The 15,784-nt window shown below is 48.4% G+C and overlaps 1 protein-coding gene and 1 non-coding gene across 2 annotated transcripts; both read left to right on the top strand.

The window, feature by feature from the left end:
- The first annotated feature begins 2,298 nt into the window (after positions 1 to 2,298).
- On the top strand, positions 2,299 to 15,479 carry Syp (synaptophysin). Its single transcript, XM_003462592.4, has 7 exons — positions 2,299 to 2,414; positions 3,512 to 3,577; positions 4,550 to 4,674; positions 8,073 to 8,268; positions 8,949 to 9,140; positions 11,423 to 11,747; positions 14,018 to 15,479. Exons 1-6 carry the CDS (start codon positions 2,376 to 2,378, stop codon positions 11,741 to 11,743), a joined length of 939 nt encoding a protein of 312 aa, XP_003462640.2. The 5' UTR covers positions 2,299 to 2,375; the 3' UTR covers positions 11,744 to 11,747; positions 14,018 to 15,479.
- LOC111754762 (U6 spliceosomal RNA) lies at positions 12,362 to 12,468 on the top strand. Its single transcript, XR_002789430.1, has one exon. It is a non-coding gene; the product is annotated as a U6 spliceosomal RNA (small nuclear RNA).
- Positions 15,480 to 15,784: the final 305 nt, after the last annotated feature.

Raw genomic sequence — 15,784 nt, 5'->3', positions numbered from 1 at the left:
GGGGGAGGAGCAGAGTGCTGGACAGAGATGTAGAGAGAGGAGGTTGGGGGTTCTTGATTTGGGGTGTGAAGCAGAGATTCCGCAGGGATCAGTCAGGTCAGGCTGAGGAAGGACAGACAGATGGGTAGGAACAGATAAGGAACCCCATAGGACAGTCTTGACCAAAGAGAGGCCTGGATTTTGGAGCTGGCCTCATACAGGATGTGTCTTAGGCCAAGGGGGTCTTGTGATGGCATTGGGAATTTCAGGGAAGTTAAATTAGGATCACACTGTCTCCCTCTTCCCACCTTCTGCCTAGGAAAGAAAAAAAAACTGAGCATATTTATTAGTAAATGAAAATAAAGCTTCTGTCCTTAGTAACCAACCCAGAGCACTCCCTCCTTATCTACCTGAAACCACCTAAGAGCCATTTACTCTCCTGGCACACAGATCCCCTCCAGCTCCTCTTCTTGCTTCTTGCTCCACCTTTGTTCATGGTCCCCTACTTAGGGTCTCATGCACTCAGAGAATGTTTATCAGGCATTTACTGTGTTCTGGGATACCATGCTGGGTTTCCCTCTGGGCAAACCGAGTGGGCTTAGCCATGAAACAATGTTTACCCACACTGGGAGTCAGTTCCACTTCAAAAGAAATGGAGGCTGCACAGTAATTCAGAATGGGGCCCCACTACTGGGGAGGGGTCCTGACTTAGGGTCTTCTCCTCACTGTCAGAGTATGAGTTTCTCATTTCTATGATTTGTATCAATCAAGCCAACACTAAAATTTGGAGGAAGCCAGAATTGGAGACTAGGACTCAGAACATAGAGTCAGAGGCTTGAAGTGGTTGGGCTAGGATCAGGTGGGATAGCAAATCAGAGGTAGGGCATAAAGTGAAAGGAGACAGCTGAGGGATGAGGTGGGAGAGGACACTTGAGAGCAGCTCTTGCAGTCTTGAATCCCAGGCCCCAGGAGGTTACATTTTTTCCTAAAAGCATGAGGAGTCATGGATGGACTTCAGAAGAGTAGTGATGTGGTTAACTTTACATTTTAAATAGATGCTCTGTTGCCTGTGCTGAAAACAGAAGGGAGGTGGAAGAAACTGGAGATGCTAAAATTGGCAGAAATGATGGTCGTCTTACCCAGGGGAGGTGACAGATGAGATGGTGAGAAGTGAGTGGATTACAGTGAAGTGAAGGAGACAAAATGAACTATTTTGGAGGCCCTGTGCTAGATGCACTACAGTGCTTATTTGTCCAATTAGTACCACAATTATATATATATATATATATATATATATATACACACACACACACACACACATATACATATATATGTCGTTTTAAGCCATTTACAAGCTCAAGGTCAAACAAGAATAAATATTAGAGATGAGATTCAAATTCAAACAACTGAATGCCAAAACACATCTTTTAACCCTTAACCCCTCCTGGGTACTGCTTCTCTTGATAAGGCAACAACTGGGAAGTATTTATTAAATATTTCTGTGGTTTGTGTGTTTCAAAATAGGTATACATTCAGATATTTCAAAATTCAAAAGATACAAAGGGTTATCAACTGAAAAGCTCTCTTTTCCTTTGGAGGAAACCAGTGTTACCAGGTTTCACTCACAGATGTGTAAGATGATGTACTGATAGATTATCGCTACTTCAGTAATTTTACATACATTTCTCTTAATGTGCAATTGCACACCCTAAGTCCCAACTGTATTTTTTCATTGGATTTTGCAACACGGCAATCACCATTGACCTTGATAGGCCTAGCCTGGAGGAAGGGCTACAATTAAAAGCCTGCTGAGGATAACTAGGATGTGAAGTATAGAGCCTTGGCAGGTAAGAATTTAACCAAGAGAAACAAAGAAAGGAGATAGCTGGAGGGAAAAGTTGTTGTTTGGATGTACTTAAAATGCAGACTTTCAAAAAGGAACCTTCAAGACCTTGAACTATGCTTAAGCTGCAGAGACGCTGAGCACTGCCGCTGACCAGCGGCAGCACCTTGCGCAAGTCACTTAACCTCTCTGGGAACTCAATTTTCCTCCGTAAAAACGGGGCTAATAATCCTTAATACACAAATGGAACACAAACTCAAAAAAGACGTTGGTAAAATGTCACACAGTAGGAAAGTCTGTCCTTCTCTCCCCTACAACTCTACCTATGTTTTCTGACAACGACGCTGTCGGAACCGATTCCAGCCTCCAGAATCCAGGCTGGAATGGCGGCACTGGGAAAGGATCATTGTGCGCAAGCGCGCGTAGCGAGCGCAGCGGGGGGTACGAGGGGCGGGGCTGCCGCCGCCTGGGCTGTTCCGACGATCGCGCGCCGCCCCCGCCGCGCCAGGCGCCCGCCCTTACTAGCAGGCACCTTCCGCCCCCTGCATTGCTGATGCTGCTGCTGCTGGCAGACATGGACGTGGTGAATCAGGTACGCGCTCCAGCACCTCGGACAGAGTCTGCCGCTTTCAGCCCCCTAGACTCAGAGGTGATGGGTAGGGTCCTTAACAGCAGAGACCCCATCCCTGATGCTGGGGCTGGGCGTCTGTGGCTGGCGAGGGGAGGACGGGGAGCTGGTGAGAAGAAGCAGCGCGCTCTTTGCCGCAGCGAGGGCTATCCTCACTGCCGCAGCGGAGGCTGCCAGAAGCCCAGATTATTACTGGTGACCTCGAGGAGAGCAAAGGGGTCTCAGGGCTTGGGGGAGGGTAAGGGCAAGGGAGAAGAGAATGAAATAAAGACGGAGGGGCTGCATATGAGCTAGGAAATAGAGTGACAGAAGGTGTGGGGGGTGGGGGAGGTCTGGCACCCGCCCCTCCCATACAATGCACCCCAGTAGATGACCACCCCTTCCTCCAGAGGAAACCCAGGGAGGCCATCAAATATTGCCTCTCTAAAACCTCCAGGCTCTTCTCCATCAACTCATCCAGTGAAGCCATGTCCCAGCTCTCCCCCACCTTAGTCCAGACCCTCTCCGCCATCTCAATCTTCTTCACCACCTCGAAACCTCTCATCCCTCCCTAACCAGTATCACCTCATCCCCATTCCCATCCTCTCAGACCCCCTCCACCATCGAATTCACCTTTCCCGCTAGCCCCTCCCTCATCCTAGCCACTCTGCCTGCTGCCTTATGACTCACCTTCACCACTTGAGACCCTTCCCCCACCTCAGTGAACCCCAACTTCTTTCCTCCCCACACAACCTCCCTCCTCTCTGGTTCACCTTTAAGGTTTTCAAACCCTCCTCCCCTAACTACTCCAGACCCCATCCTTGCCTTTCTCACCCCTGACCTCCACCACCTGACTCACCATCACCCCACGCCTCTACTACTCCTGATCCCAGGAGTCTTCTCACATCCTGGTGCACATATCTTCCCCAAGGTGTCATTTTCCCCTCACTCACTTTCCAAATGTCACTCCCTTCTAGATGTCACATGCCCCATCTCCAGGGATCACCATCTGTCAGTCTTGCCCCTCACCTCCCTTTCTATACCCCACAATACCACCCCCTCCCCACTGTTTCTCTCCTCAGCTGGTGGCTGGGGGTCAGTTCCGGGTGGTCAAGGAGCCCCTTGGCTTCGTGAAGGTGCTGCAGTGGGTGAGTGTGGTCTGGGTCATGGGGGGCAGTGCAAGGACAGAGGGAGGAAGTGGATCTGGAGGAGTGGAGTAGAGGAGGGGTGGAAGTGGATGAGGGAACTGGGCTCCAGGAAGAGGTTCCAGGGGTCTGAGGCCAGAGAATGGATTGGCTGTTGACATCACATAGGGCTGAGGGGACCCCTGTTGCGAAGTGACAGAATGTGACGTTCTACCTCCTCTCTTGAAGTGAGGGAAGGGTGGGGGAGGTGGAGCCTGAAGCCGATTACTGGGGAAGAGATGCAAAGCCAGAAACCCAGAGACACTGAGGGAGACAGAATGAGAGACAGGGACTGATGGAGACAAAGTTGGAAATACCGAGGGAAAAATGATGAGAAAAGAGACCCACAAAGAAAAAGGAGACAGGAAAGAGATCTAAAGGGAAACAGACACAGGGAGAAACGCAGGAAGTGGTGGGGATGAGCAGAGAAAAGGAAAAACCAATATGCAAGGAACCAGAGGCACAAAGGAGACAGCAAGAACCATACAGAGACTGCAAAAGAGACAGAAGAGATGAAGATAGTCTATAAACAGAAAGACACCAACATCAAGAGAGACAGAGAAGAGACACCGAGATGTAAGGGCAGAGGCAGAGGGAGAATCAGAGAGACAGCTGAGAAAGACAAGACACAGAAAGAAATACTGAGAGAGCTAGAGACAGAGTGAGACCCAGAGAAAACAACAGAGACAAGGGAGACATGGGGGAGGGAGGCCAAAGCATGGAGACCTAGAGACAGAGCACATGGAGAAGGGAAGACTCAGCCGCACCCCTATAATCAGCTTGTGCTTGGGCCCGATGAGCCCTGATTAGGAGTGGGGGTGGGGACCTCTCCATCTGCTGCCGCCTGTGCTGGGCCCCAATCTGTCCAGAGGAGGGCACCACTCTCACACATGCACACAGCCTCTCTTATGACCATCCCCATCCTTGCTACCCAAGGTCTTTGCCATCTTCGCCTTTGCCACATGCGGCAGCTACGACGGGGAGCTTCGGCTGAGCGTGGAATGTGCCAACAAGACCGAGAGTGACCTCAGCATTGAGGTTGAATTTGAGTACCCCTTCAGGTGTGCCACTACCCTAAGATGCCCACAGACCTGAGAGAGGTGTGGTGGAGGGTGGGACTGGCCAGTGTACCTCCTTCCCAGTGGTCCTTGCCCAGCCCCCACCCCAAGAGGCCATAACCACTGGGATCACTATCCATGCACTGAGCACCTGCTATGTACCTGGCTCTGAGTATCTGGGACCGTGTGGTGAGCAAGACAGACACAGGCTGTTGCCTTCTGGCACTGTTCTAGTGAAGGGAAAGGATAGGGAACAGGCAATAGACAAGATTCAGAAGTAGCCGGGTATGGTGGTGCACACCTGTAATCCCAGCACTCAGGAGGCTGAGGCAAGAGGATTACAGTGAGTTCAAGGCCAGTTTGAGCTACATAAGTGAGTTCAAGATCAGCCTGCACTACCAGACCTTGTCTCAAAAAAAAAAAAGACAGGGTTGGGAATGTAGCTTAGTGATAAAGCACTTGTCTGACATCCACATACCCCTGGGTTCTATCCCCAGCACCACACACACACACACACACACACACACACACACACACACACACTATAGATAGATAAATAGATAGGTGTTATGTACATATATAAACTTTAATGTAATAGGTGCTCAATGTTAGTCAATATTATTTATTACTTAATCCTCACTCGTTCACCCATTCTACACCTTTTATTTTTTGGTACCGGGATCAAACTCATGACCTTTTGTTCACCAGGCAGGCACTTATACCGCTGAGCTAAATCCCTGGCTCCATGCCCATTTTTTGAAAACTTATCATTTGCCAGATAGTATTCATATGGTGACAGAACAGTGACTAAACCAGAACAAGCTCCCTACCCATCCAAAGCCTTTATGATAACAAATAAATTAATAAAGAAGATAGCTTCAGATGGAGAGAAAATCTAGATGGGAATCCTCGTGTAGGGTTTTCTGATGGATAAATATGACAGGGTGCTGCTTAGATATAGGGAATGATGAAACCCAGTTCATCAATTCGGACACTTACTGAGATTGCATTATGTAGGGGGCACTGTCCTGGATGCTAGCTGCATAAATGTGAGCTCAGGCTCCTAGGCATGGGGAGACAGACCCAAAGACACACTCTCACTTGACACTCCTCTACTACTTAGCCAAATCACCTAACCACTCTGTGCCTTTGTATGTAAAAGGGGTAATGGTAATGGCCACTCCACAGGATTGTGGTGAGTCTGTAATGAGTTAGTATTTGTAAAGTGTTTAGTGCAGTGCCTGGCACAAGAAAACTGTTCCATTAGTATTAGGTAAATAAGTAAAAGAAATTAGTTTTAGGGCTGGGCATGGTAGCATATATCTATAATCTCAGGTACTCATGAGGCTGAGGCTAGAGGATTGTAAGTTCAAGTCCTGCCTGGGCAACTTAAGCAAGACTCTGTCTCAAAACAGAACAATGGATGAGGATATAGATAAGTGGCAGAGCACTTGCCTAGCATGTGCAAGACTTCAGGGTCAATCTCCAGTACCACCAAAAAAAATCAATTACAAATCAGTTTTAGGAACGCAGGGAAGAAGTCAAGCATTGAACTGGAGACAAGGGGTTTTGGAATGCTAAGGGTAAATGTAGGCCCAAGAGATCACTCAGTGAGGAGGAGAAAGATGAAAGTGGAGGAAAGCCTAACACAGGCCCTGAGCAACAGTGGAAAATAGAGAAGGCACCAGGAATGGATGGCTTGTGAGAGGTGGAGAGACAATCAAGACTCCCTCACCCACAGAAGCCAGGAAGAAAAGTTTGGGGAAAAAGGGGCAGTTAGCAGCATGGGATACTGCTTAAGGCTAGCCCTTTGAGACCCCGCAAGGTCTCCTATCCACTCCACCAAGACTCCCACAGCTAGGATCTGAGGTCTAAGGATCTGCCCTTAACTCACAAGTTTTCCGGAAAACAAACTTTGTGCTGAGTCCTGCTGAACAAGCCTCCCATACAGCGCTGATACCTCTTAAGGACCACTCCTCCCCACTTTGGACACACTCTCTCCAAAGGTATCCCACCAGAAACACAGTAACTCAAACCCAGATTGAACTCCTTGTACAACGTTGGACAAGTAGCTTCATTTGCTAAGTCTCTACTTGCTCATCCATAAAACGGGTATAAGAAGGCTGACTTTAAGAAAGGGGTCTCATTAAATGAGGCAATTACATGAAGTGCTTAGTAGGAGGCTAATAAATGTAAGCCCTTTCCCTTAGGACCTCTTTGACACAAGAATACCATCACCATTTACCCACTCTCAGAATTCTGCCCCCAACTCTGAGGCCAGAGCTCTGAGCCCTCACTCCAGTGCTTTTGCTCACACACATTTCCCTCCACAATCCTTCCCTTCATCACACCGCAGGAAAGACCCTGCTCCCAGGACACTGCCCAGGCTGCCCCTCCCATCACACACACACATCCTGTTTCAAGATCCCTTCTGCCCTCCTTTGGGTCAATCTAGCTTTTCCTGTGTTGTAGTCCCTGGGTTTTCTTCTGCTCTGCATATGGTTTGTTTTTGTTTTTTCCCTCTCTCAGGGACTAGAAGTGGGATGGGGAGAAGAATCAACATGATATAGGGGAGAAACTAGGTTTAGACCCCTACTCTGTCCACTCTTTCCAGGCATGTGACTTTTTAAGCAAGTTAATGTGTTCTTCTGTAACCTGTTTCCACCTGCTAAATCTCATTCAGTAAATACTGCTCACAGCAGAGCACCTTTGCCAAGCCCTGGGGATACAGCAGTGAACAAAACAGTGGGAAAAGCCCTGCCCTCTTGTGGTTACAGCACAAATCAAGATTATAAAACCTGTGTCAGCTGGAGATCCCTGACTCAAAACAAACCAAAAATGGAACAAGGAAGGGAACTAAGGAGCACATTAAATGCTGAGATACAGGAAAGCTTCAATGACACAGTGACAGCTGAGCAAAACTTCAAGGAGATGGGGGAGGAAGACATGAAAATATCAAAGGGAAGAGCATTCATGGCAAGGGGAACTGCCAGGACAGAGATCCTGGGATAGAAGGATGCCTGGCATCTGCCAGGAATAACCGAGAGGCACGATGTATCTGGGTATCAGCTGGATGTGGTGGCATGTGCCTAGAATCCTAGCACTTGGGAGGCTGAGGCAGGAGAATCACAAGTTTGAGGCGGCCTGGGCGACATATCAAGTCGAAGCGCAGGCTGAAAAAAGAGTGCCTAGGTTGGAGTAGAGGATGAATAGCACCTATCCCGCCAGGATGCCTTGAGTAACCGATGCAGTATGACTGGGTATATCACAGGTGCTCTGTGAATGGCTGCTTCCCCCTCTTCTTGGGACCCTGTCAGAGTCTGGGGGACAGAACCGCATCAGAGCAGTAGAATGGAGGGTATACTTAAGGCTGGGCCCCACCTGCCCTCCTCTCTCTGCAGGCTGCACCAAGTGTACTTTGATGCACCCAACTGCCGAGGGCGCACCACCAAGGTCTTCCTCGTTGGGGACTACTCCTCATCAGCTGAATTCTTTGTCACCGTGGCTGTGTTTGCCTTCCTCTACTCCATGGGGGCTCTGGCCACCTACATCTTCCTACAGAACAAGTACCGAGAAAACAACAAAGGGCCCATGCTGGTGAGTCCCCACAGCCAATTGCATACAGCAACTCAGGGACACAAGGCCCCTGGGACATACTAATCTGGCTCACAGGCCACACTAACTCCCAGACATGCCCACAGAAAAAAAGCCACACATGCTGGTGCTGTTGTCGTCTCTATGAGTTACCAGACATCAGGCACACACAGTCACAGAGTCTCGGGGACACGCAGCCTACACAGAATCCCAGACGGACCCATACCTGTGAACCCGCCAACTCTTACAACCACACGGTCTAGATCAAAGGAAGGAGAACAAAGGTTCACTATGACAGTCATGCATATCATCCTGCCGCACAGACACTGATTTGTACATCGCTATACTCACACACCCTCATCCCAGGCATAAAATGACACAAATTCCCACATGCAGATGAAAGCAGAAAGATACACCACTTGCCACAGATTCGGAAACAACCCACTAGTTTCTCCTGCAATGCCAGCACCCACACATTGCAATCACATTCCCACAGCCTCTGGGTCAAATGTGCTCACAACTCAAGCTGGGTGGGCCACCTTTAGGTAAAAATGCTGTAGGCTGCAGAGCTTAAAAAGTCGGGGACAGACACAGGCCACTTCTGTGGGACACCCCCCCCCCAAGAAACCTGTGATCTGAGGAGGCCTACTCACAGTGCCATCTTCCTCACCCTGCCACCTCAGGACTTTTTGGCCACTGCAGTATTTGCCTTCATGTGGCTAGTTAGCTCCTCTGCCTGGGCCAAGGGACTGTCCGATGTGAAGATGGCCACGGACCCAGAGAACATTATCAAGGAGATGGCTGTCTGCCACCAGACAGGGAACACATGCAAGGAACTGAGGGACCCTGTGACCTCAGGGCTCAACACATCTGTGGTAAGCTCTGGGAAGCTGGATGGGCTGGCTGGAAGAGGGAGGCTGGGAAACTTACAGTCCTGTAGTGGGGAATGGTGGAGAGAGAATGAGGGGGAAACCAGCGGACATCCCAGAGGGCTCCCTGGAGGCAGCAGCATGCAAACAACTGAATGTTGAAAGATGAGATAGCAATTGTAACCACCATGATACCACATGCAGGCCCCAAGAGGAGAATAGGAGACCTGTGCAGGTTAAATTTGGAAGACCTACATCCTGGACCCAACCTAGTCGAGTAGAATGTCCCACAATGCAGTATCTTCTTAGGACCTCAAAATTTAAAAAGAGGGGCTGGGGATTTAGCTCAGCGGCATAAGTGACTGCTGGAAAGCACAAGGTCATGAATTCGATCCCCAGTACCAAAAAAAAAAAAAAAAATTAAAAAGTGAAATGTTTCCCTGTTTGTATGACCCCTACTGTGTGGAGTCATTGTGTGAACTCAGATGTTAGCTCTGCCTCTTGGAAACTCTGTGACACATAACTCTAGAGACATAACTTTTCAGGGTTCAATCTGAGCTAGTAAACTGAAGACTTGTAATCGGTCTGGCTCCAAAGTAGAGTCTTTAGTGAACTAATAACATACAAAGTGCTTCGAAAAGAGCCTGGCACAGGTAAATCTTATACAAGTGTTAAAATGCTAAGATTACAACTCTTTTCCCTGTCACTTGCTAGCTGTGAGAACTTGAACAGTCTAGACTGTTTAGGCTTCAGTTTCCTCAGCTTTATGTTTGTTTGTTTGTTTGTTTGTTTGTTTGTTTGAGACAAGATCTCACTATATAGTCCAGGCTGGCCTTGAACTCGATGTATAGCCCTGGCTACCCTCAAACTTGTGGTGATCCTCTTGCCTCAGCCTCTTGCTTGCTAGAAGTACAGACATGCACCACCATGCCCAGCCTTCCTCAGCTTTAAAATGGAGACACCAGCTTTTAAATGCCGTGGAACATGCTTGTAATTGCAGCTACTTGGGAGGCTGAGGCAGGAGGATTCTAAGTTTGAGGCCAGCCTGTGAAAAACATAGTGAGCTGGGTGTGGTGGCTCACCCCTGTAACCCCAGCACTCAGGAGGCTGAGGTGGGAGGATCGTTAGGAGTTCAAGGCCACCCTGGGCTATAAAGTGAACTCAAGGCCAGCCTGACCTGCATAGTGAGACCCCGTCTCAAAAAAAGACAAAAAAAGAAAGAAAAAGAAAAACATAGCGAGACCTGGCCTCAACATTAAAAACAAAAATATCCCAAGAATGTAGCTCAATGGCAAAGCTCACCTGAGTTCAATCCTTAATATTACAAAAAAAACCCAGAAGTATCCAGAGACTGAAGCAGGAAGATCACTGTGAATTTGAGGCCAGTCTGGGCTACCCAGGGAGTTTGAGGCCAGCCTGAACTACATAGGGAGATCCCATATCAAAAAATGCAATAATAATAATAATAATAGTAATAAAATAAATTTAAAAGTAAAATATTATTACTCCCAGCCGGGCGTGGTGGCTCATGCCTGTAATTCCAGCACTCAGGAGGCTGAGCCAGGAGGATCGTTGTGAGATCGAGACCAGCCTGGGCTACGAAGTGAGCTCAAGGCCAGGCTGAACTGCTTAGTGAGACCCTGTCTCAAAGATAAAAAAAAAAGATTATTTCTCCCTTCTCCCTAAATGGATTTTTTTTTTTTTTGGTGCCAGGGATTGAACTCATGACCTCATGCTTGCCAGGCAGGCACTTACTCCACTGAACTAAATCCCTGGCCCCCTAAATGGAATTTTAAATGAACTAATAACATTAAAAGTTCCTAGAAGAGCATATAACATAGAGTAAGAAGTATATAAAGTGTTTTGTGTTTTTATACTATTTTATAAATTGTCATTTATATCAAATACTATATGTTTAATATTTTATACATGTGCATTTATGTTTGTATATACATATGTATACATGCATCTGTTAGTATATTTAATACAAATGTATGTTTATATTTTAGGATATATTACAAATTTAAATTTACTATATTTTAGACATGTACAATCATGTATATGTACAAATATATAAATACTTGTGCATGTAATACCGATACAGCTCAACTGCCCCAGGAATCTGAATTCTGACACGCACCCCCAAGGTGATTTTCTGCACATGCTGGGACGCAGCCCACAGATTTATGCCCTACATGCACATTCCTCCTCTCGACCCGACCTTGATGTTCCCTAGGGCCATCAAGGCAATGGGCAGGAGATCATAGCCCGGCTTTGTCTTACTGCAGGTGTTCGGCTTCCTGAACCTCGTGCTCTGGGTCGGCAATCTATGGTTTGTATTCAAGGAGACAGGCTGGGCCGCCCCATTCCTGCGTGCACCTCCTGGCGCCCCCGAGAAGCAACCCGCACCCGGGGATGGCTATGGCGATGCGAGCTACGGGCAGGGGCCCGGCGGGTATGGGCCCCAGGACTCCTATGGGCCCCAGGGCGGCTACCAGCCCGACTATGGGCAGCCAGCCGGCAGCGGTGGCTACGGGCCCCAAGGCGACTATGGGCAGCAAGGCTACGGCCCACAGGGTGCGCCCACCTCCTTCTCCAATCAGATGTAACCTGGTGAGTGATGGGCGGGTGGTGTGGCCAACTAGGTTACAGGGAAGGAAATAGGCGGATCAGTGAACCAATAAGAGTCAGGAATGGCTGGTACTAGGATGTTTGCTGGATGAGTAAAGGCCAAAGTTTGAAGGAACCAATGGCAAGCCAGAACTACGTGGTAAAATAGAGAAACTAGCCAACGAGTGGAGAGTAGGAGAGTGGTGCCTCAAAAGAAGGGCAGAATAAGGAGCCAATGGGAAGGAGAAAGAAGTGTAGTTTTAGATGAAGGCCAAGGGAGAGAAATGGCAAGCCAGTGAAAGGAGACAAGAACAAGGAGATTTGCACAATAGAGACTCTTCGAAGCACAGGAGCTACAGAAGAAAAGAGGAGGTGGGTCTTAAAAGGGACTGATACACCAACCGATGATAAGGCTAGTAGATGATGAAGATAAATGGCTGAGTCTTGAAGGTCAGAGGAGCTCACCAAAGCTGGGAAAGTGGTAGATTTGCCACCTCTCCCCAACCCACGGGGTGAGTGGGGTGGTGTAGAATTTCAGAGCAGAAAACGGTTTGGAGTGGAAAGTCTTAGAAAGCCTTCCTGGCCTCCTTGATGGACCGTAAAAGTGGCTGAACCCGATGCTTACTTTAGCAGCACATATACTAAAATTGGAACGATACAGAGTAGATTAGCATGGCCCCTGCGCAAGGATGACACGCAAATTCGTGAAGCGTTCCATATTTTTTTTTAAAGTGCTAAACCCGGGCTTGGGGGTGCACACCAATGATCCCAGCACTCTGGGAGGCTGAGGCAAATTCAAGCCCAACCTGGGCAACAAGACTCTTTCAAAAAAATGTTTTGTTGTTGTTGGGTTTTTTTAAGAGCTGAGGTTGTACATCAGTGAAAAGACCCTGAGTGCAATTTCCCTCCCCGCAAAAAAATGAGATTTCCCCCAATTAGGAGACAGGAAGATGAAGTGAAACAGCAAGGGGAAGTGGGTCAAGCCAGTTTCTGGCATGAGCATCCCACACCTAATCAAAATATCCATCAAACTGTGCCCTAGTCTTTACGCTTCTCACCTTCTTCCCACACCTGTTCCCAGGTGTCCACTCCAATTTCTGTTGTGGACTCACAGCATTCGGAGGAATTCTATTAGACCCTAAACCAGCCCATGACCCTCCCATGCTCAGAAGTTACCGGGAAGCCTCCATTGCACTCACATTAAAAGCAGAAGTCTTCACTCTGGCCACAAGATCCTACATATTTAAAACCCTGCTCACTCCTACTGTTACCTCCATTCAGTTTCAGCCAAACTGGCCACCTCAGGGTACTAGGCACAGTATGACTTAAGGGGCTTAGGACTTCCTTTCCCCCGGATTGTCACACTCACACTCACTGAAGTCTTTCCCAGGTCAGCTGCCTTTCAGCTTTTGGGTCACTTGCTCAGTGAGGTCTTGCCTGACTTTCCTATCTAAAACAAATCTCCCTGGTATCTTTTTCATAGTACTCTGTACTTGTGGTGACACATACCGATAATCCCAGCACTTCAGAGGCTGAGGCAGGAGGATGGCCATGAGTTCAAGGCCAGCCTGAACTACATAGGAAGACCCTGTCTCAGAAAAATAAGGCAAAATAAATCATCCCATGACTTACATCTCATTCAGACAAAGCTTTAGTCCTCACAACTTGGTCTGTAAGGCCCTGTGTGAGCTTTCCGACATCACCTACTGCTCCCCTCCTTGCCTATTCCACTTTCTTTATCCCATTTCATCATCACCTATTTCACTAGACAATTCATTTATATATCATGTTCATTGTGAGACATCTGTCTCTATCTGTTAAAATATAAGCCCCACAAAAATAGGGATCTTTGTTTTGCTCAATATAGTTTCTTTTGTTTGTTTTGTTTTTGAGACACAATCTCACCATGTAGTCAGGCTAGTCTTGAACTCACTGGGATCCTCCTGCCTCAGCCTCCCTGAGTGCTGGCATTATAAGTGTGCACTGGTTCAATATAGTTTCTTACAAATCTCTAGAACAATACCAGTTAATAGGTATTTGGGAGGTAGGACATGAATCACTTTGGTGCCTAACCCAGAAGTGGTGGAAGGGGACAGTCAAGAATATCTTCTGATTGGGGACATTGGGGTGAAATTTACTTCAGAGCTTTGAGTGGTGAAAGACACAGAAAAAGGTGGCGGAAGATAAAGCCAGAGGGAGAAAACCTAGGCCTCCAGCAAGGGTGTCACCTGTGTCTGGACCCCTTCTCCTTTTTGTGTCTTTTGTCTCTACAGGTCAGTGCAGCCCCGAAGAACCCCCTGGGTGGGCAAGTGCTCAGAAGAAGGCCTGCCCCCCTTCCTGCCCCTGTACCCTAGGTCTCCACTCCTCAAGCCAGGAGACCCTGTCTTTGCTGTTATATATATATATATATATATATATATATATATATATATTATATATATAAATATCTATTTATCTGTTTGAGCCCTTCCCTCACCCACCTCCCTCATGCACTTGGGGCCCAGTCTTGAGTGGGCTCCTCCCTTACCCCCATCTCTTCCTTTGCATCCCTCAGCCCCTCTCTGTTCCTGGCCCTGTTTCTTGAGGTAAGGGGCTCTGGAAGGGGGACAGGGAGGGGACAAGCCTCAGCTGTGTGGGGGAGGGTGAGCGTGATTTTGGACTCTCCCCTTTCTCCTCTCACCTCCTAATTCTGGCCTTGGTTCCTCTAGTAAGGCCTGAACCAAGGCTGTAATGGGAAAGTCAGCCCCTAGGGCAGGAGAAATTCAAAGACCTGCACAGGGTCTGGAGTAGAGAAGGCAGCTTCACATCCACAGCGCAGAGCTGTGGGGTGAAGGAGACTGGTTGGCAGGGACTGGGTTCCAGACTTGCTGGATCTGGGGCCTAGAGGAAGAGTCCCTGAGGCACTGTGCCTTGGGACTTGGAAGGGGAAGCGTGGCTCTAGAAGGGGTTCTTTCAGTAAGGAGAACAGTGGGCTCCAGAGTGGGCAGGTCTTAGATTGGAACTGTAGCTTGGAACATTCAGGTGTGAGCTTGAGTATAAAGGGGATAGATCTTGAGTGGGGCGAGAAGTAGTGCTTAGGAGAGGGGCAAGTTCAGTGTGAGGTCCTACTGAGAGTTCCAGATGGGGCAGGACATAGAGTGGGGCTCGTGGTGGTTTTGGAAGGAGCAGCCCCTCCACAAAAGGAGAAATGAAGAAAATGCTTTAAAGTGAGAGGGTTTGGGCAGTGGTGGGGGTGGGGTGTGACTAGAAACTGCAGCATGAATTTGGTTAAGGGGAGGGGGAATGTGCCCACCAAGTCAAGGCTGGGGGACCTTGGTGGCCTGGAAAGAGTTGAGTGATAAGGCTTGAAGAGTGAGGAGTGGGATCCAGACAGAAATACCCGCCCACCCTTGTCCTCACCCTTGGATCACGGCAGCTAGGTTATCAGAGGAAGGAGCCAAAGGGTCTGTAGGGCTGACCTACCCCTCTCTCCCCTGCCCCCTCCCTCTTTCCACACCTCCAACTATCCAGGGGGCGTTGGAGGCCTGGTCTGGAGCCCCTATCCTGCACCCTCTGCTGTGTCTGTGATGTCTGGTAGTGCCTGTGATCGTGTGTTGCCATTTTGTCTGGCTGTGGCCCCCTTCTCCTCCCCTCCAGACCCCCCTTCCTGTACCCTTCGGTATTGTTTGAAGACCCCCTCCCAAGGAAGAACAAACATGAGTAATTCTCCCCAAATAAACTCAACCACCTAGTCTACCTGGCTCTAATTTCTTTATTTTTTAAATTTCTTTTGGTTACTCTTAAGACAGGGTCTATTTATGTAGCCCAGGCTGGGAATCCTCCTGCCTCAGCCTCCTAAGTGTGGGGATCACAGGTGTGCACCACCACACACAGCCTCTAATTTCTTGGTGTATCTTTCTTGAGGTCAGAAGGGAGTGATGGGAGAGAGGAAGTTCTGTGCCTAATCCACAGGTAGCCACCATGCATGCTGTGCAGCCTTGCTTACCCATCATTCTAAGCCATGCACTGCAAAGCTCTGCTCACTGACCTGCTACCAGTCA

The sequence above is a fragment of the Cavia porcellus genome, unplaced genomic scaffold (assembly GCF_034190915.1).
Source record: "Cavia porcellus strain 051 isolate PalLab524CR breed Dunkin Hartley unplaced genomic scaffold, mCavPor4.1 scaffold_3, whole genome shotgun sequence".
NCBI lineage: Eukaryota > Metazoa > Chordata > Mammalia > Rodentia > Caviidae > Cavia > Cavia porcellus.
The sequence above is the reverse complement of the archived record's forward strand: the minus strand, read 5'-3'. Positions and strand labels throughout refer to the sequence as shown.